At 41.1% G+C, this 20,521-nt stretch overlaps 1 protein-coding gene across 1 annotated transcript in view; it reads right to left on the bottom strand.

Annotated features, from left to right (window-relative positions):
• LAMB4 (laminin subunit beta 4) overlaps positions 1 to 6,501 on the bottom strand; it is a 40,180-nt gene extending 33,679 nt beyond the window's left edge. Inside the window, exons 1-4 of the mRNA XM_053977775.1 lie at positions 6,468 to 6,501; positions 5,075 to 5,232; positions 1,815 to 1,950; positions 119 to 192 (exon numbers count right to left, since the gene is read on the bottom strand). Coding sequence (XP_053833750.1) covers positions 119 to 192; positions 1,815 to 1,950; positions 5,075 to 5,232; positions 6,468 to 6,501 — 402 coding nt within the window. The remainder of the gene's footprint in view (positions 1 to 118; positions 193 to 1,814; positions 1,951 to 5,074; positions 5,233 to 6,467) is intronic.
• Positions 6,502 to 20,521: the final 14,020 nt, after the last annotated feature.

The following is a 20,521-nucleotide window of genomic DNA, read 5'->3' as shown; positions in this document are numbered from 1 at the left end:
CTAATCTGTTCTTACAAACCTGTAAAGATGGAACTTTCATTGCCTCTCCAAGCAATTTATTCCTGTGGTTAAGTAATTCGTGTACGACATTACATAAAAGCTCTGCTAAAAGATGTACCTTAAAGGTCAGGATAAGATGGCTGAATTGGAATAAAGTTTCTAGGTCCAATCTAATGCTGACATGGTCAATGCCTGAAAAGAGAATGAAAATGAAGTGCACAATGTGTACATTGAAGGGGTTGCTTCAAAACTTTTAAGTTTCCCATGGGAGATTTAAAGATGCCTTTTCCAGCAGAACAGCTAGACCCTTTAGGGCATCCCCTGTGCACAAACCCGTGCAGCTGGACCTCTCTCTCTGGGGCAATATGATGTGCTGCCTTCCTGGCACTGTCACCAGCAATGCTGGTGACTGAGACTGCAGGAGATGGCTGAAGGTCCTGCTCACATAATTCAGACTGTAAATGATGGTCATGGTAGTATTCTGGGTTTGTGTGTTCCAGTTAGGTTTTTTTTTTTTTTAATCCATTCAAATAATTTACTTATTGCAAAGAAAGAAAAAGAGAACTAATAAAATGAGATGTTTTCTTTATGCTAAACAGAACTGTTAAACCCTTCTATACTTCCAGATGTGAAATTTGTCATGAGCAGAACTACTGCACTAGGCATCTTCCAAAACTGCAACAAATATGGAAAAAAACTCCAGAAGTCACACTCTCAGTAGAGAATTCCAGGAGCTCAGCTGATATCCCCATTGTTCACATCTGCATGCACCATCTCAGGACTCCTGCTGACCAGGCTGTACATGAGACCTCACCCCAGAAGAAAGATAGAGGGAACAAGGAAAGCTCCTCTTATAGTTGGCCTGCAGCTTTATTGGCAGTGGTGTCCAAAGCCAGTCACAAATCCTTGCTAAACTCCATGAAAAAACAAGGCTTATGGATTTTCAGTTGGATACTCAAAATAGAGGTAACATATTATCTTATTTTTCTATGCCTTAATTTCCAACCAGTCAAATGCTTTTTGCATAATCACTGTATGTCAAATAAGACAGAGTAAATGTTATTCCTCCTAGCATGTCTTCCCAGAGAAGCTGTATGGATACTATCTTCATCAATTCTGGAATTGCATACATCCTCAGCAAGTTGCAGAGGACACCAAGCCTAGTGGTGCTGTTGACACATGTGAAGGATCAGTGACCATCCAGAGGGACCTGGAAAAGCTTGAGTTGTGGGCCCCTGGGAGTGTGATGAGATTTGTCAAGTGCAAGGTGCTACACCTGGGTTAGGACAATCCCCAGAAAAAATACAAGCTGGGGGATGAATGGATCAAGAACAGCCCTGCAGAAAAGGAACTTGGGAATATCAGAATAAGGGAGCTGATAGCCAGACTTTTTTTTTTTTCCCCTAAACTATTAGTTCTTTAAAAATAATTTTTTAAAAAATGGATATTTGTGTTTTACAGACTGTCTTTACATTACATCTGTAGACAAATGTATATTTTGCCCCAAATGAAAATTCTCTGTCAGGGCAGACACCCTGTGGAAAATATATGGCTTTCATGTATAACCCAGCTTTGCCACACATCCTCTGGTCAGCTCTTGGAAGTGCTGAGTTTAAAACTTGTCCATAGAAACACAGACTTCCTAAATTCTTATCTTGCCACACAAAAATGGGTTTAAATCTCTCAGTATTACCTAATCAAAGAACAGATGCAGGTTTTTTTCATCTCTTCGTGAAGGCAACTTTGTGAAAGCAAATTATGTAAAGCAATCCCGCAGTAACATTTTGCAATAATATTTTCTCTAAGGAACTTACCATTTTCTGACTGCCACCACTTCTTTTTCCTTTTGGGCTCAAACGTTGTGATAACATTTTCGATCATGTGACTGTTGTGCTGGGTATAGAGATTATATGGGTATCTGGAATCACAGAGAAAGCACTTCTCTTCAGCCTAGAAAACAAAATGAGCAGAATAAAAGCTTAATTTGGATTCTTCACTAAAAATTAGGTGGATGTACATATATTTCTGCCATTGCAAGGCTTGAACCTATCTTGTTGCTTTGGATGCCTGTGCTTTTAATCACTCAGGCTTTTCATAGACAAGCCCAAGAGAACCTTTGTACGTACGAAGCATGGTACGTACATGCTTCATATACGGTCATGGTCTTCCCCAGGTACTTTATAAAAATTACACTTTTGCAGTTGTGGAGAAAGGATCTCAGTAAGACCAAGTACCAGGTAAGTAGTTGGTTTGGGATGACACCACCACTCTGCCCACTGTCAGTGTCTTTTCTAGCGTAGGGGAACTGGGAAACTTTAAAACCAATGCAAAGGAGGAAAATCAGGATACCAACAGGATACAAGGGTCTTATTTGAAAATGTTACAAGCAGAAGATGAAGGTAGTAATGATTATCTGATATCTCAGTTCTGAATGAGAGGCTGTGATAGTGAGGGCAAGGAGTTCCTGTTTAAGGTGATAAGATGGGGATTGAGCGGGAGAGCAGGAAGAGGTGACAAGGTTAACATGCTGGGCTGGGAGATGGCCTGTGCTGGGCCATGTGGAAAGCCTGAGCAGCTATCACAGCCAGCAGGGTCCCAGGGAAGTGCTCAGCAGGGTGGGCAGGGGTGGACTGCTCAGACTGACTCCAGGAGATTTGGGCAGAGTGTAGTATGAGGATGCAGGAATAAGCCCCAGCAGAAGGTGATGCCCAAGCTGTGTGCCTGGCTGGTGGGGACAGTGGCAGGAGGAAGAGGGGATGACACAGCACCCCAGAGGGAACTGAAGGAGGAGGCAAGAGTTCAGTGTCCATGGCTGGGAGGCTGGAAATTACCTAGAAGGAGATGGTTGGAGAGGCACCCCACTTAGCACACTAGGATCCACAAAGAATTGGGAATGGTTTTAACATCTTTGCATTCTGAAATCACCTGGGAATTACTTGCATTTAAATAAATTAAGATATATAGATTTACAGGTATAACTAATGTATTTTAAACATGGTAATTATGTCTTATATTCAGTCATTCTGTACTACACTTGACAAATGTATGAATGCGTATTTTAGAAGATCAGAGAGAAAGTAAAAAACAATACTCTGTCATCTCATTTCACAAAGATCTCTTAAGGAGAGCTCAAGTTGTTGAAGCAGTTGGAAGACCACGCACACTCACACTCTGGTTTATATAGATATACAATATGACACTGGGGCAATTTATGTTTAAGGTTGCTCCATAAAAATCTGCTCCAAAGGACAAGCATGCGCCTGTCCATGTCTGGCAGATCTCATTTGGTTCTGAATTGTGCAGCTTTATACTCTCCTGTTTTTTCCTTTCAAAACATGTGTATGTAGTAAATCCAATCATTGAGCTAAAACACATTTAAGCTACATTTTAAAAGCAATAAGACATATTAAAGACTAAAAATTATTTGTAGTGCTTCTTTCCAAACACAAGGCAGTTGAATTCTACTTTTTTCCCATCTGAATCCCAGCTAAATCTTGGCTTTTGGTAGTTTGCCACGTTGACTAATACCCACTTTCATGAATAAGGTTTGCTTTTATGAAATCTGACAAAGGTCACCAGGAGGGGAACAGGTAGAGAAAGAACTTTGGTTTACAAGATGCAAAACTTCCTGGTCTGCCTCCAGCAAAGAATTCAAAATGTGCTGGTGAGAAAGCAAATTGAAAGTGAAGTGGCATTCTGATGCACTGTAGGTGACAACACATTTAAGGCAAGATGATGGAAAAGAACACATTGCCAAAGCGTCTCTCTCTCTCTCAAGCTCTGCAAAGCAGCAGTTTGTAGTTTTCACCCGCTTCAGGAGACAGCCACCAGGGGTCAAGATATGTTGAAGCAGCTTTAAATCACAGGGATTATTGCAGAACAGCTGCTCCTTTTCACGAGTCTGTATTTACATGATTTAAAGGATAAGTACAGGCAAGTGAAAATATTAATTTTTTTATTGCTCTTTGATCTCCTCCTAAAAAGCAAGAATAAAAGGCAATCGTCCAGCTTTAGGGCCAGAAAAATGATTCAGGCTATTTTAGCAAAGGAAAGAGATATTTCTATTTTGCAGAAAACTGTGGATACAATGTCCAATTTGGAGCAGTGCTTTGTTCCATGTCCATACTTTACTCTGCAAATGTGTCACAACATTAAGCTAGAAGGTCATAAACTGTAATTCTTTTCAATTGCTTATAAATTAAGCTGTATTTTAACTTCCTCTTCAGCCTAGGCTGTTATTTAATGACAATTTTTTTTATTTGTGACAATTTATTAGCTAAGTGGGGCCAAGTCCACCAGGATGTAAACAAGGGAATCCTCATTTCTGCACATCTTTCATACACCCAGTGGTTCTTCCTCATCACTGCAGCCAGGGAATAAGAGGCATCCATCTGGTCAGACACATTTTGGATCTGCTGACCCACATGGCCAAGGCCTGGACCACAGCATTGGCCCTACCACCTGCTCCACCTGGACCACACCACATGGCCCTACACACCCACATGGCCAAAGCCTGGACAGCATTAGGTCTTCCCTTTGCAGAGGCAGTTTTCTGCTTTCAGCAACATTGGCCTAATTTCAGATCAAAAGAGAGGAGAGTGTATGGTGTGAATCTCTTAACAGGCTGCCTCAGGTCTCAACACCATATGGGCATGTCCTCTGGAGAAGGCCCTGCAGCCTGTGGGACCCCTGCACTCACACACACAGACCATGGGCTTCACCTCTGGGGCCTGAGTGGGAAGAGGACTTGCAGAGCAAAGCTCCTTCAGAAATCCCTGTGCTCAATCCCTGTGCATCTCAGGGATGTTTCTCCCCCTTGAGAGGATACGCATCACTGTGGAGGCTGTTTGCTGCCAAACCCTCCATATGTGCAGCGAGGCACAGCCTTCCACCAGACTTAATGTCACACTGTCTGATAATTATTCAGATAACTCCCACAGGAACTTCCTAGTCTGGGCAAATTCCCTATACAGATGAGAGTAAGGTTAGTAGGAAGAGTGAGAATATGGTTAGTAAGAGGAGTTCATTTTAAAAGTTTATTAAAAGTTTATTAAAAAAGAAAGAGCAAACCAACCTCTAGGTAGCCTATAATGCAGTACTTCTGAGGGCTGTTCATCCCACAGGTTGAGGAGGCTGTCAGTTGCTTGCTGCGGCCCTGGAGAAGGTCCCCAAGGGCTGGGTGGCAGGACCCAGCATCACAGTCATGCTGTGTATGCTGGGGTCTTATCAGCACTGAGCATATAAGAAGATCAAAGAAAGATTAAATTGTTTTGTATAGACAGCAGTATTCTCCAGACAAAATCAGTTAAATCCCAACACAAGCAGAAAACTTAATTATCCTTTGCCTGTACCCCTTTTGTCCTTGGTTACACATTTTTAAAAGAACTTCAGTAATGAACATACTGCAAAATAATAATAAAATATATAGCTAGCATATTGCAAATCTATGATAAAACTTAAATTTTCAGCACATTACTTTTTAGTAAAAATGCCAGTCTGCCATGAGCAATAATTTATTATGCTTTCTGCCCTGACATACCCATTGCCAGCAATCCTATAAAAGAACATTAAGCATTTCTATTGGCTATGTGGACAGAGACAGAATTGAATGAATTCCACTTATTTCTGTTGAAATAAGTGTTCCAAGTTACAATGGTGGAAATTAGATCAGGATTGAGACCAGGATTGAGATTAGGGGTCCCTTAGATTTTCTTTTAATTTGCAGTGAATCCTTAGTCCAGTGTCAGAACCCTCTCAGACCCCATGGAGTGGCCATTAATAAATAAAAAGAGTAATTCTTAATTCTCTGATTAATTGCAGGACTTCTTCTTTGTTTTTCCTGAAACAACTTTCAATATCTTCCCCATTATATTAAGACTTCCCTTACAGGGTTTTTTCTTATAAACAAGTTCTGTCCTGAAACTCTGCAAAGGAATGGGTACCTTGGAGGCTATATCCATTCAGCTTTACTTGGCTCAACTTGTTAGAAAAGGTGCAGTAAAAAACCCAAACAACTGATACTTGAAAATCCCACAGAATACTAGAAATCCAACTACAACAGTAAAAATACAGCATTTTATAGTCAAATTTCAGTCTATGGCTCAAGCTATAATTCAGATGATAAGTGACACTTGACTCTTTAGATGTAAAGCAGTGCCAATGTTTAGTTAGCCTGCTCTTTTTAGTTATACAAATCCATGCTCATTATTCATTAGCAGATGCTGACTGCCCCTTTCAGGACCTGAATCAGACTCAATTACAACGTGTATGTTTTCTTTGTACTTGAAGATTTCATATCTCATTTGTCCCTCATTGGCAGGAGAATGGGGAATAAGGATTCACTGTCAAGTGTTTCTCAATAGCATTTTCTTAAAAGAAGTGCTTTAACAAAATCTTGGAAATATTATCACATGATAATATTTTAAAACTGGTCTGAGTCACTGAGTCACTGTTTAATCTGTACTTACTGAGGTGTAACAGGATGGCCAGCCCCAGCCTCATGCCTCCCCATCAAACTCTGACTGGTACTGCTGCAAGAGAAAAACTGATCCATCACTTGGTGCTCTCACTCACCAGAGCACACAGGTATACCCAGAACCAGCCTTTAGTAAAGTGACAGAGATGTAATAAAAATATAAAGACTAAAAGGAAACCCTGGCTTTCATTTTGTTGTAGAAAAAACAAATCTCATTATGGAAATTTTGGCACTGAAACTGTGATGAAAGCAGAGGAGCACTTCACAAAGGCTTTCAGAGAAGACCGTGGAAACATATTCACACTTAATGTAAAATATAACCAGAATGCTACCAGCTGAAATACTGTAGTATTCAAATAAAAACCACCTAAATTCTAAGTGGATTCAGCAGAGCTCTAGCTCTTTCTCTGGAGGTTCTGGTTTGTTTTCATTAACTTAAAAGATAGTCAGAAGTCCTAATGAAGATGCCAGTGAGAAATGCCTGATGTCAGGTGCTATGAATTTTGTCAGAGATCCAATATAAGTGCATCTTAACGTGTAGTGAAGAAAAACAGGTAATGTCAGCATCTGTGCAAAAAACTTGCACAGGGGAAACTCAGCATGAGTCCAAGAGAGGTTGATCGTGTCATTATGGCATCCTTCATCTTCTTATTTACCTGGAGCAAAGTAAGACTTGCCAACACAAAACTGTTGGAAAAACAAAAGACAGCTATGGGTATAAAAGACAATCCAGCATCCTGCTGTGGGAATCCAGGGCATCCCTCTCTGGTTGCTCAGGAAGGTCTGGGACCCTGGCAGGGGGTCAGAAACCCCCCTGTACAGAGCCCCAAGAGACACTGTCTCTGATCTCTATCCATGGACAAGAGTTTTCAATCTTACAGGATGAATTACAAGCTCTGAGTGTTTGATATAAGTAGTAATTAGTGTGCCATGGGTGCAAAAGTAGAATTTCAGGATTCTAGATAAGGGGTTCAAAGGAGGCAAGACGGAGGAAACTTGTCCTTTTTCTTCTTCTTCATGCCCTCCATGTTTCATTGTGGTGTTGGCATTTTTCTATTGGTTTAGGCTGGGGACACAGTATTCAACATGGGTGATAGATATTGGCACGTTATTGTAAATATAGCACACGTAATTTCTAGTATATAATGTTTGTAACATCCCACTGAGGGGCAGAGCCCTGCACACTGTCCTGAGAGACAGACCTTCTGCAGGTCAGAGAGAAAATATTTTAGATAAGAAGAAATAAACAACTTTGAAAACCAGCACAGACGAATTACGACTCCTTCTTTGGCAGCGGGGCTGAAAGACAGAGACTTTCTACAATCTTGAGAGCATTTAAATATCACAGATCCTGACATCTTGCCACCAGGTAGAACTCTCAAACCAAATCTGCCCCCATCTTTGTATCTTCCACCTCTTTCTCCACCTGTGGGAACCAGTGAGGCTGGTGCACCCTGAAACAGCTGCTGGGGTATCCCTGTATGAGCATGCCCCAAGCACCACTTCCCAGCTGTGTTCTTGTTCCTCACCTTCACACAGCCGTCACTGTACTGAGTGAGCTTAAATGAAATACACCCCCAGAGTAGTGGGAACATAAACAAAAACACTTCAGATGTTACAGGCTCCATGTGGGTTTGGTGCACCCAGCTCTATACAGGATAAGACACAACAGCTGTACCTAGATGAGTACTTCAGCAACCACAGGCAGGGAAAGCTAGCAAGGGTCACCAGGCTTTCATGCTACTGCAGCTGCTCTCACCTGCCACAACCACAACGAGCCTGGCATGTGACAGGGAGATGACGCTGGTGAGCATCCATGCAGCTGTGCCTGGCTACAGAGAGACCTGGCCACAGATCCATTATCCGGGGCAAAATTGAGCAAATATTTTCCTCCTGTGTTGGACTTTAAATTTTATACTCTGTCAGAATAATGGACAGACTCAGAGATTATTTAAGCTGCAACCACTGCAACAGCACTGTAGTGAAATGGTGAGAGATCTTGGCAGGTACACATCCAATTCCTACCCTAACACTGTGACATGTAATATCAGTGATACTCTCTAAACTTCACTCCCTTTAATGGAGAAACAAGGACTAGAAAAACCCCAACATACTTTGGTTCCATGCTTAACATGAAAATTAAATTCTGAAGAGGTCTTACCTGGGCTCCAGGCAGCCAAGTGTCGCAGCTGGGAATGAACAGAGCTGAGTGAGGGAAGCAAGCAAAGGCATACCTGTGCACTTCAGCTGGAGAAGACAGCACGTCCCCCGAGGCACCAAGGTGTAGGTGAGAATGAGACCCAGCCTGCAACCTGTCAAAAGCTTGATTTGTGAACTCCTTCTGCTTCTGGCATCAGCAAATATATTCACTGAAAGACAATTGTGACAGGTTAAGTTCATGGCAGAAAAAGTTCATGCAACTGAAAACAGAAGGCTGGGATTCTTAAAGTGCTAGCAAACAACACCTTGTCTGTTGTTTAATTAAACATCTGTTCAGTTGGTCTGGTTTGAAATCAAACATCAAAATCTTTATAACTAGTTAGCATCAGAAGTCTAGTGGCTCTGGATTAACTGAGCATGGGCTAAAAAGGATAACTCCTCACAGCAGGCATGTGAATGCTCTGGAGGGCTGTTTGGGGTTCTGAGGTGACTGTAAACAAGCCTGCCAGACAGCTGTGATTGCACTTGTGTGGACATATTGAGCCAAACCTGAAATAGTTCAAACTCTGGATCATCAGTGTGAGCACTAGGTATTTCTCAATTTAAAGCTGAAGACAACAAGGTCAACTTAAGTCATGGCTTTGCATTTCAGCACAAGTTTTGCCTGTAACTGTCCCCAGCAGCAAGCACAGGACAGGGACTGATGTGTGGGGTACAGCACAGTCACGGGCAACACGGTGATGGAGCAGCTCTGAAATAGTGCTCAACAGCTCATGTACAGAACTGGCCTCTGTTTTCTGGTGTCTTTGTTGAAATGCGTGGCACTGTGATTCCAGTTTTCACAATGGCAGGTTGCATTGATACACAATTTTAGAGATGACATATTTGTTACCAGTTCTTCTCTGACTGTTTATAAGGCTTAATTCATGACAGTCTGTCAAGTATGATCACACATCCTTAAACAGAAGGTTTTCTATATGAGCAAAATATGTTTTATAATTTTATCACTGCCTTTTCTTTTGGTCATTTATATTCTTTTGGAAAAAAAGAAAGAAAAGTGTGTTCTTTAATCCTATTGCAATGCTCAGTACTAAGTGTCCTCTGCCATTGTTATAATTATTAACTCTAGCAGAAATAATTCTTATACTTAATTTTTTGAAATTATTTTCCTCAAATGCATGTGGAAATTACTTGTGAGAGACTTTTTTCAGGCTGACTTAATCTGCATTTGGTTTGCACTCATGCATGATTAATTATTGTACAGATGGTTTATACTTAGTGGGTTTTGGTATTAGGAAAAAGAGTAAATGATATATTACGGTATTAATTTCACTTTTTATGTGCAAGCAGTATGTCAAATGCTGCCTTAAAGAGACACATATAACTGAAGAAAGTATTATTACTATGATGCTACTAAATTATAAAATGGTTGACATTTTATTAACATATTTCATGGAGAATTCAGAATTTGTTACAGAGAAGTTACGTGAGAAGTAAATATCAAGGAAGATTTATTTGCAGAATATACCCAGTCCTCTGTTCTGATTTATGTAGGACCCCAAGCAAGAAGGAGGTTTTAAACTGCTTGAGGCAGGGATTAAGAAATTTCTTTCTTGCTTCTTTAATCTCTGCACTGGTAAAGGATCTGTATTTATAATGCATCACTCGTCCCATGCTGGCTGGAGGGTAGATAGCACTGGTGTGTGATTTTTCAAGTCATCACAGGTCTGAAGGTTGTCATTGCTTAGGCCTAAGGCATATCCTCAGTACACATAAAGGCTGGGAATTGCTAGCACTGCAGCATGTATTCCCTTCACAGACACCAACCAGCAGTGAGGGAAGGGGCAGGAGTAGAGTTACCACTTTAAGATTTCAATACATTTTTCAAGAAATGAAATTATTTGAGTCTAGGATTATTCTTGCTGTGTGAAAAGTATTTAATCTAAACAAATCACTTGGGCTTCCTTCATGTCAATGGGGAAAGACAGGGAACCCTACAGAGTTTATCACACCACCTTCTTTAGACACTTTAAAGGGATAAATCCCCTTTTGGAGGTATCGGCTGCTTTCCTTTGGTTATGAGCAGCCCAGCTCCTTAGTTTAGGACAGATGCTTGTATTTTAAGCAAATAAAATGTACTGAGATTAATACCATCAATGACCAAAATCTTGAATTAAATCTAATGGTCTGAAAATCAAAATGATCTTTCAGCATTCTCTCTCCTCTCTTTTGTTTCTGCCCTCATTTCTTGAAGACTATCTTATGCCTAAAGTACAATTTGTCAAAAGCAAATTTTTTGTGGTTTTACCTTTTTTTGGAGACTGTAGTACTGAATAATAAAACCAGAATGAATTGTAAGTTTACAATCAGGTAAGAGAAGGGTGTTTCTTTGATAAATCTGATCAGGAGAGAGCTAAGGACAGCAGAGGGATAGGCTACAGAACTCAGACGTGACAGGACAGAAAGGCTATCCTACCCCTCAGCCTCTTCATCTCCACATCCCACTGGCAGGCTGCTCCTGCATATTGAGCACCCTGAAGGAAACAGCTACTTTTAAACTTGTACTTAATAAATATTTTAAAAGAGCTTTTTCACAATTCAAAAGGATGCCAAGTCTATTTGTAATTGATGAGAAGTTTCCTCCTTTTCTTACAGTCACAGCACCCCACAGCGCCCTTCACCTTTGGTGTGCAAGTTTGAAATCTTTGATTTTTCCATCACAAACAAGAAACGTAGCTTCAACTTGCATATTATCTCCCTGTCAGGCACAGCATTGATGATAGTAATCAGCACTAAAGACTGTCCTGGTTTCAGCCAGGACAGGTTAATTTTTTGCAGTACAGGGGAGGGGACGTGCAGTAGATGGGATGGGACCCTGACACTATTCAATACCAGCTCAGGTCGTTGCCAGAGGCAGGAAGTGGGGACTCTCCTTCCTTCAGTGGAGTAAGAATGGCAGGGGGAATCCCTTCAGCATTGTTTATTTGTCAAGGGGTCCGTGGTGAGCATTTTGCAGGTGAAACACTCCCTCTTTTGTATACCTCTGTTGTTACTATTGTTGCTCTTACTGTTGTTTTTCTTATCTCATTGCTGTTTCCAGTAAATTGTTCTTATCTCAACCTATGAGCCTTGCCTTTTGTGTCTCCAGTTGGAGGAGTGGGGAGGGGGAAGTAGCAGTGTGGTTTTAGCAGGAGTACTAAACTGGAGAATAACATTCCTGAAGCACAACAAAGAAAAAGACAGTGTATTTATTTTAAAATACCAGTGTGATGTAAAAAGTGCTATATAGTCAAGCTATATACATTCAAGATACAATGTTTCATGTTATTTCCTAAAGTCCTGACATTTCCCTGGTGGCAGTAGGACTGGGAGGATGAGAAATCTGTCACATACCTTGTTGCAGTCTCATGTTAAGTTTTCTCAGTGAGTTCATGCAGTACAACTGGACAAGACTCTTTCTAAGAACCTTCTCATATCAATAAACAAGGGCTTGAAATTTTTAATTTTTCATTGCTTTGTTGACCTATTAATCAGAAATAGTTATTCTCCCTAAATTTTAGAGGAAAAAAAATGGATTATTGCACATGAAAGCATAGCAGAGAGAACTAGAAAGAAAAAAGAAAAGGAATATGTTACTGCAACCTTAAACATGAAGCTTCTCACTGGAAAGTTTTTTGCACCACAGTATCTGTTAATAGGGCATAACAGTGCTCTTATTCTGCTAATGGTCTCTGTACTGCTGAAAATGCTAAGAAAAGATTGTCCTATTTTTATTTGTCCAAATTTGTGGCCATGTCCTGTTTTATGTCCCTATTCTTAGATTTTCCATACATATCAGCCTAAATTGTCCTAAGTCTTTTTCTCTAGGTAAAAGTAAATTCTTTTGCAAAGGTTGAATTGATGTTGTTTAGAAATTATCTTGAGCTCAGAAAATCTCACTAGCCCCTGAGGAACCCCTGGCCCACTAACATAGAAACATTTTCTTACTAATGCAGAAAACTTTCATACTATGGTCTGTTTGGGAAGTCAGATGTATGTTTGAGGGGTTTTATTGGTGGGGGTGGGGGAAAAGTGAATAAACAAAAATCAGAAGCCAAAAGACTACAATTTAAAAATTAATCAAAGGAAAAACAGTCAATTCCACAAGCTCCCCAAAAAACCCTAGGAAACTGAGATCATCAGGTGGAGAACCTGACAGACAGATGACAGCTTCAGTTTGAGAAGTGCAAACAGTAGAGAGATCATGTCCACTGGAGGACAGCAGCAGTGACAGCAGCAGCAAAAGCATTCACTGCAGAGCTACCAGAGCTCAGTGGTTAAGAGCTCCCCTGGAAGCCACTGGCTCTAGTCCTTCAGTCAGAAGCACAAAGTGAAATCACCTTGTCCACCCTCCTGGGAAGCACCTGAACTACTGGTCTCTGAAATGAAAGAAATCTGCCCTCATAATTTCTCTTTATTTTTTTACAAGGACTTTAAAATTAAATATTATGTTTCAGATTGACATAGAATACAACAATTTTGGTTCATTTACATTCATTTTGGTTAGTAAAAGTGAGATGGACTGAAATCACTTTTCTTTCTCCTTACTTCATTGGCTGGAAGAAATGGTTTCTTTCTCATATAATTGGAAAAATAAAAGTAGCATATATCACTAGAAGACAGAAAAAGCACATTTAGGCTGAAATGCATAAATCTTCAGAAAGATGCAGTAGCTTCAGAAAGATCTGCCTGCATGGAGAAATAACCGATAATTCTGATGTTACTAACACCTGTGACAGGCATGGTGTCTGGCTGGGCAGCACTACAGCATTCTCACACAGCCCCTCTCCTGTGGTCACCCACGAGGTTCCTGGATGTAGAAAACAGAGTGAGAAGAGAGCAGACAGGAGTCAGATGATCCTGAGCTCTTGCAATATAAACAGCTAAACAGACATTTTGGAGATCCTTCATTTTCAGTCCCAAATGAACTTTGATACAAAGGCTTCCAGAGGTATCAGTTGGTCGGAGCACGATGTTGGTAATGCCAAGGTTCTGGGTTCATATATTCTCCATATAGGCCATCCACTTAAAAGCTAGACTTTATGATTCTTCTGGGTCCCTTCCAACTCAGACTATTCTGAGATTCTGTGAAATCTCCCAACATATGCATGCTAATTACCTAAAAGCATGACAGAATGATAGCTGGCTATCAGCTGTTTAGTTTTAATTGTGTCTATCCTGTAACATCCAGTATCTGTACAAACACAGGAAGCATCACACAGAAGTCACACGTAAGTGAGAAGAATAATAAGATTTTATCATGGACTCCAACCATATAACCAACATAACAGCAGCACAGCCAGAACATTGCATGCTAGTAACTTGGGAACTGGTGGACAGATTCATGTATCTTCCCTGGGATCAAGAATATATAAGCTCTGCTTTCTCTCAAGTATTTAATTATACCAGATGGAAGAAAGCAGAAAAAAAATTGTCTTACTTCCCTTTGATGATCTTCTTGCCAAATGGAAGGAAAGTGTTGTCACGAACAGGAAGGAGCAGCTGGGTATGATGGAAACCCAGCCAAGCACAGAAAATGCCAGCAGCAAAGCTGGAGCAGAAAATGCCTCTTGCTTTCAAAAGGCATTATTGAGGCAGTTCCCTTTCCTCAGAAGAAGGCAGGATGCAATCTTTCCCCTGCTGACCACCTATGTGGAGGACATTTCAACAACAATTGGTTTGCTCATGCTTCCTGTGCTTTCTCACCAGGTAGTTTGTGACCATTACCCCAAGGTCCTGGCAGCAGGGTCAAGGGAGTACGTGTCTGTGAACCCTGAGCCAGAAGGCACTTCAGGGTCTCTGCTATATCTCACAGGGTAAGTAGCCTGAAACAGAAAACAGGAAAGGACCAGAGCTCTGGGGAAGTGAGGATTAATTTAAAGTTGGGTAGAGGGAAGACAAGCAGCTGATTCAGGTACCCTGGCAGCAAAAAGATTTAATGTTTTGAAAAGGTCCACAGGTAATCATAGAGACATAGACTGGGCAAGGAAGATGTGAAGAGAGCTGGGCAGGAGATTACAGAAAATATGTTCAAAGTTGGAGCTGAAAGTTGTGGTTTAGACAGATGGGCATGAAAGAAGTGCTATGTGCTAGCAGTTCATAAAAGAGTATTGCCATGCAGGAACAGAGGCTAAAAATGCAGCAGAGCAATCCACATCCATGGGTACAGGGTCCCAGAGTGGGCAAGTCAGAAATACAGTGGCTGTTTGAAGAGTTAGAATGCATTGGACCTACTGAGGTCCAAAATGAAGTGCTCACTTAAGAGTATCCTGACCTTCAGATTGCTTTCCAGAAGTGTCCCAAAAATTAATTGAAACCCTGGTGATTGCCAGATTATGCTTTGGCTAGATAAAGCTTAATAACCAGTTCTTGTTTTTGCAAGGTTCAGCTCTCACCAATCATATTCAAATTGTTACAGAAAGCAACAAGCATGATAAAATAAATTTTAAAATCCTTCAGCAATATATGGAGTTCATGTTCTTTATTATTAATATTAAAATCATATCCTTATAAAGTAAAACCTTCATACCAATTTGTCAAGAGTTCCTTATAACCAGTTTGGCCTGCTGGAATATCATGGGAAAAACTTACAAGAAAACTCAAAAGTCTGATTTCTTATATGTTGGAATAAATCAGCCAAGACTCCATTTTCTTCATGCAGAAAGCCAATTCTTTATTCACAAAGCTCATATTTATAGGAAATATCAGAAGGCACTGTGTTCAACCTAATTGGTCAGCAATACAGTGACTCAGTTCATTGGTCACTAAGGGCTATTATATATGTCTATCAAATTTTCTCTCTAGATATGCTTACATTTTTCCTTTGTGGGTTCCCATGGGACAAATCTTATTGTTTACACAGGTGCATTTGTTTTTCACTCTCAGAATAGATTGTTGTGTTAAACGAACTTCTCATTCTCAACATAGCTTCACATGAGAACTTGCATATTGCTTGTTAGGTGCACTTAGAAGAAATGACAGGCCAGCTTCAGCAATTTTAGCAGAGTGGGGCCTGATTTCATAAAGCCTTTCTTTTATAATCCTAGCTGTCTGGGACACTTACAGAGCCCAAACAAATAAATGCGCATACTACACAGAGTTTACAATAACTTTTGGAAAAATATGCTGATTTCTGCTGACTAAGCATCACCTTATATGCATACTACTAGTATATAATTCTGACACCACAAGTGACACAACAACTTGAACTTTTGGAGTAAAGTACTAGTAAGACTATGTCATACTATTTATGAATATCCTAGTATCACCATCACCTCACATATGGCTTATCCAGACCTCTCCCAAATCCTGAGAAAGACTTTAGTGTCTTTAATGCAGTTAACAAATAGCAATGTCTTTCCGCTATCAAGGCAAGTGGTTCTTGTCCCTCCACTATGCCAGCTAACACCATTCTCAACCAGCTAACCCTGCAGAAGGACAAATATCTCCTACCATCCATGTTTTTAATACTAGTGATATTTTTCAAGAATAAGTTTTATACTGGGACTGAGCAAGCTTGTAGCAAAGGAGTAAAATATAGTATATTTGTGAATATAGCTTCAAAGAAATTTTTGGAAACCTGTTTATTAATGGTCATGTGTTTCTTTCAGGAAAACTGTGTTCCAAAGAACAGAAAATAGAACATTAAAATAAAAAAAATACTGAAGGTCACAACATATGCTAGTGTGTCTTTATCTCCTCATGACCTTGTGCTATATTTAGACAATTCAAGAACATTATGTGGAAGGATTAGCGTTTTTATGTAACTTGATCAATTATCAAAATATTTCTGTTTTGTAATCATGATCTAATTACTAAAAATAGCCAAGCAGTGAAAGATCAGGCTTTATTACAAACCTGACATTTGTAATCTGGACAGGGATTCAATTGAGTGAGTGGTGCTCTTTCCCTCCCCATAGATACCATACAATCTATCAACAGCATACAGCAAATCTCTGCTGAATGAAAGACACAACTTCGAGTCGCTTATCTGTCTGCACCAAACAATTTAAACTCTTAGGAAAAGGACAAAAAACCCACTGTAACATTTTTCAACCACAACACAGTGGTTGAACTGTGCAACAGTTGCAACACATCACAGTCCTTACCTCAGCTGCCTTGTGAGCTCCCCATGAGTTTCATGAAACGTCTGTATAAATTGCATCTTAAACGTTAGTCACAGAAATATTCAATATAAGAATTAGGATTAATTTATCTTTAAAAATTTTGTAGTGGTTAGTAATTATGTATGAAAACAGTGGCAACTATGTAGAACAAAGCCATTCTGTTTACACGATGAATTTATGGGAAATGGGATTGCTTCAGATTGCCTCAGTAGTTTTAACATTGTCCTCCTTTCAGTGAGCAGAACTTTTCTTTTTCTGAGACCCTATGACAAGAAATCTTCCCTAGATAACTTAAGAAAGGATCTTTCAGAAGACCAGAAGTCGGGTTGAGTTGGAAAACTGATGTTAAAGATTAGAGAGACCAAGTCTTTCATCAACAGCTTGTTTTTATTGAGAGCATCTAGACAGACCAAGAAAATGGCAGCCCGTGAGTAAACCCGCGGCAGGGACCACCCGCGGTACCGCACGGCGCCCCCCACTGCACGGCCGCTCCTTCCCACTCCGGGCCGGCGCCCGGCGCCTCCAGCGGCGGGGAGCGGGCGTGCCCCGGGCCGTCCCGGGCGGGGCCGCGGGCGGCCGGAGCTCCCGGCCGCCTCCTCCCGGTTCCTGAGGCGTGGATCCTCCTCATTGGCCGAGGGCGCTCCCGTCCCGTCCCGTCCCGTCCCGTCCCGTCCCGCTCCAAGGCGCCGGGGCCCGCGCCCCTCACGGCCGCCCCCACAGACGCTGCGGCCTCATCGTCCTTTCGTTGCCCCTCCCTCATGCCACATCCTTTAAATCTTCCCAGCCCTCACCTCTCAACCTCCAGGACTTTCTTCTCCTCCACCCCCTTTCCAGCCACTCCCACCGTTCGTCTCCATATTCGCTCTTTTGCACCTGTTTCCTCTGCCCCTCCTTCTCCTTCATAAACGCCACCTCGGTGCCTCCACGTTGCGGTAAAGCGGCTGTTCTCTTCCCTGAATCCCTGCCTCGCCTCACCCCCTGCAGGCGCTCTGGCCGATCCCGCTCGTGCTATCCAGCCTTTCCCTCGCCCTTTCGCGCTAACAAAATGCTTTTTCAGCTATCATGAGCCACCTGTGCAGGCGACTGTAGCAGCAGTAAACGATGGGGGCTTGTGTTTAGTCTCGACATGCTTTATTCAGGGTTTTATTTTAGTTTGTATATCTGCACACGGTTTCCAGCTTTTTAACTAATGCTGAAGTGTGTTGAAGCGCAGGTATCTGTGCATGTTTACATTTGTTTCACTTGTTTGGTCTCCTAGGGTCCTCTTTGTTACTGTCTTTGATACCAATGTTCTTCATAGCCCATACTCCTGGGAACTTTTTTTCTGTCCTACATAATTTGTGGTTTGCTAAAGCATATGGATATGAGACGTAGTTTCCTCTCTTTGCACACATTAAGGGACTTAATAAATCACTAGTGTTATGAAGTGCTGGGGTTTTTGGGAACAGTTGTATTTTTGCATATGTGGCTGCATTTAAGTCTGGGGGTACTTTGGGATCTTGTTAAATACTGAACTGAAACAAACGTGTAAAAAACAAACGTGTAAAACAAACAGCTGAGGGGCAGCCTGTTGGCTTACCTGCATGGTTTGCTCTTGGCAGCTGGATTTCTTCCTCCTCATCACGCTCCCTGAGGTTATTTGGCAGATACAGATAGACTGCCACGACTTAGGTGTGATCAGGAGAGCAGAAAACACACGAGTGAGGAAAGGAGCATGGTTTAAATTGGAGGAGTCTGGTACTTGTTGGGTGCAGTGCAATTACTGTTGTGTCTCTTTAGCACAGTGCAGTCAAGTACATAGTGTTAGTGCAATGGACAGTGTTATCACTATATAATTTTTCTCTGATTTTCCTAAATTCTGATTTTTTTTCCCCTGTGTTTTCCCTCATAAAATCTCATGGAGACGTCTGTAGTTATGAATAAGACTGCAGTGGTGCAAAGCTGCAAGCAGTTTTGTCCCATGCCACTTCTCTGTAAGAGGTTATCTCAGTGTGATGAGCACTAAGGCTGAGCCCATGTTTGTCTGTGAGTAGATGAGATTATTTGCCTGTGAAAACATCTGTTGAGCGTCTCTGCTGCACAGCTAATAACCAAAATCTATCCGTTTCTCCTTCCAAGCCTCAGTGTTGAGAACATTTCAAGGGAAAATAGGGCTTAGCCAGAAAAATCCCTGGCTGCTGAATCCCTAGGACCTAGCCATGTCAAAGTAAGAGTTTTATGTGCCTAAAGCTGCTTGCTCTTTCTGAGATGAGGGAACAAATGTACAATAAACATATTTTTAGCCTGGTTATTTATCTCTTGTAATATCATACTTCCCCCCTCCACTTTTTTTCTTTTTGACTGTCTGAACCAATTGTTATTATAGTTCCTAAAATGATGGAAACAGACTAATCACAATTCAGTGAGAACACTGGCATGTTGCTGCATGTTTGTTTCCTTCCTGCCTATCCCTAAAAAGCAAAAAAATGGTCTGAATCTGTTCACAGTCCTTTCTTATTTCAGGCTTCTTTGATTCTGAAATGCTGTAGATACCCAAAGAGTTGTTTAATTCAAATTGTGTATACTTTGGCATGCTATTGAAACTCTTTTGTTACTGATCTACTTTTTCCTCTAAACCATTAAAAAGAGCAAATCTGAATCAATGCTGCAAAATTCACTACTATCTGTGTTTCTAGGGTGTGGGTTTTATCTGCTTGTCTCATTATCATAAACACTGGAGTCTTCAGTCTCTATTTTTTTCAGATGTATGAAAATAAATGTCTGGTATAATTTCTTTTTCTTTAAAACCTTATATTGAGTAACTTCTAAAAATCATTTTGATATCACCTAAGATCTTATTACTCCCTGAAAGATACTGGGAGAGCTCCCTTTTTGGCTTTTGTGGAAACACAGAGCACTGGGAATATTTCTCTGTCTGCTCTGGGGTGTCCTGACCCCCAGGGGAGCATTGACTTTGACCCTCATTCAAACTTCCAAATCCTCAAGGTAAACTAGAAACCACAAAAGTGTGAAATAGATTGTAGAGAGTAGTGTAGTATGTCACACGGGTGAAAAATCTAGGTTTTAAGATTTTTAGTATGTTATAGATGGGTTCAAGATGGAGGGTATAGGGTGTTGTCTTGAGTTCTCTTCTTCTTTCTTCTTGGGTTTAGGTGGTATCTTGTGATTGGGTAGAAAAACCTACATTGCGGGTCTTTAGGGGTCAGTTATTGGGTTAGAAAGGAAAATAATTTCGGTGTCACTTCTCAATTGGGTAGCTTAGTTTTTGATTAGACTTAAAAGGCCTTGTAACAAGACATTGTTAGCCATTTTTTGTGCTGTTTTTCCTGCATGCAGAGTCTGGTGCAGACAGCGTGCTGAAGTTCTCATAAGATAACAATAAACAGAAGCTGAAGACCGAAAAAGTCCAATGCATCTTTCATTCCTGACACAGAACTGCTCCAGGAGGGTCTCCCCTGCCAGGGGAGCCCCCATGGAGTTGCCCAACTTGGGGCCCACAAACTCACAGGCTGTGTCTAGGTTGGGTCAGCTAGTCGTGGGCAGGGTGGCAGTAGCATGATGAGACTTAGAATTGTAAGGAAAAATCTGGAGATAAACTAATGTTGCAGTTACTAAGGCATAAAGCTTGTGGAGAGGCAGTGCCTCTTAATTAATTCCACTAGCACAGGGAAAAGGACTGAGATTTTGGATATACGTGACATGCCCTTTTAATTTTTTCATT

The sequence above is a fragment of the Vidua macroura genome, chromosome 5, assembly GCF_024509145.1.
Source record: "Vidua macroura isolate BioBank_ID:100142 chromosome 5, ASM2450914v1, whole genome shotgun sequence".
NCBI classification, from domain to species: Eukaryota; Metazoa; Chordata; class Aves; order Passeriformes; family Viduidae; genus Vidua; species Vidua macroura.
The sequence above is the reverse complement of the archived record's forward strand: the minus strand, read 5'-3'. Positions and strand labels throughout refer to the sequence as shown.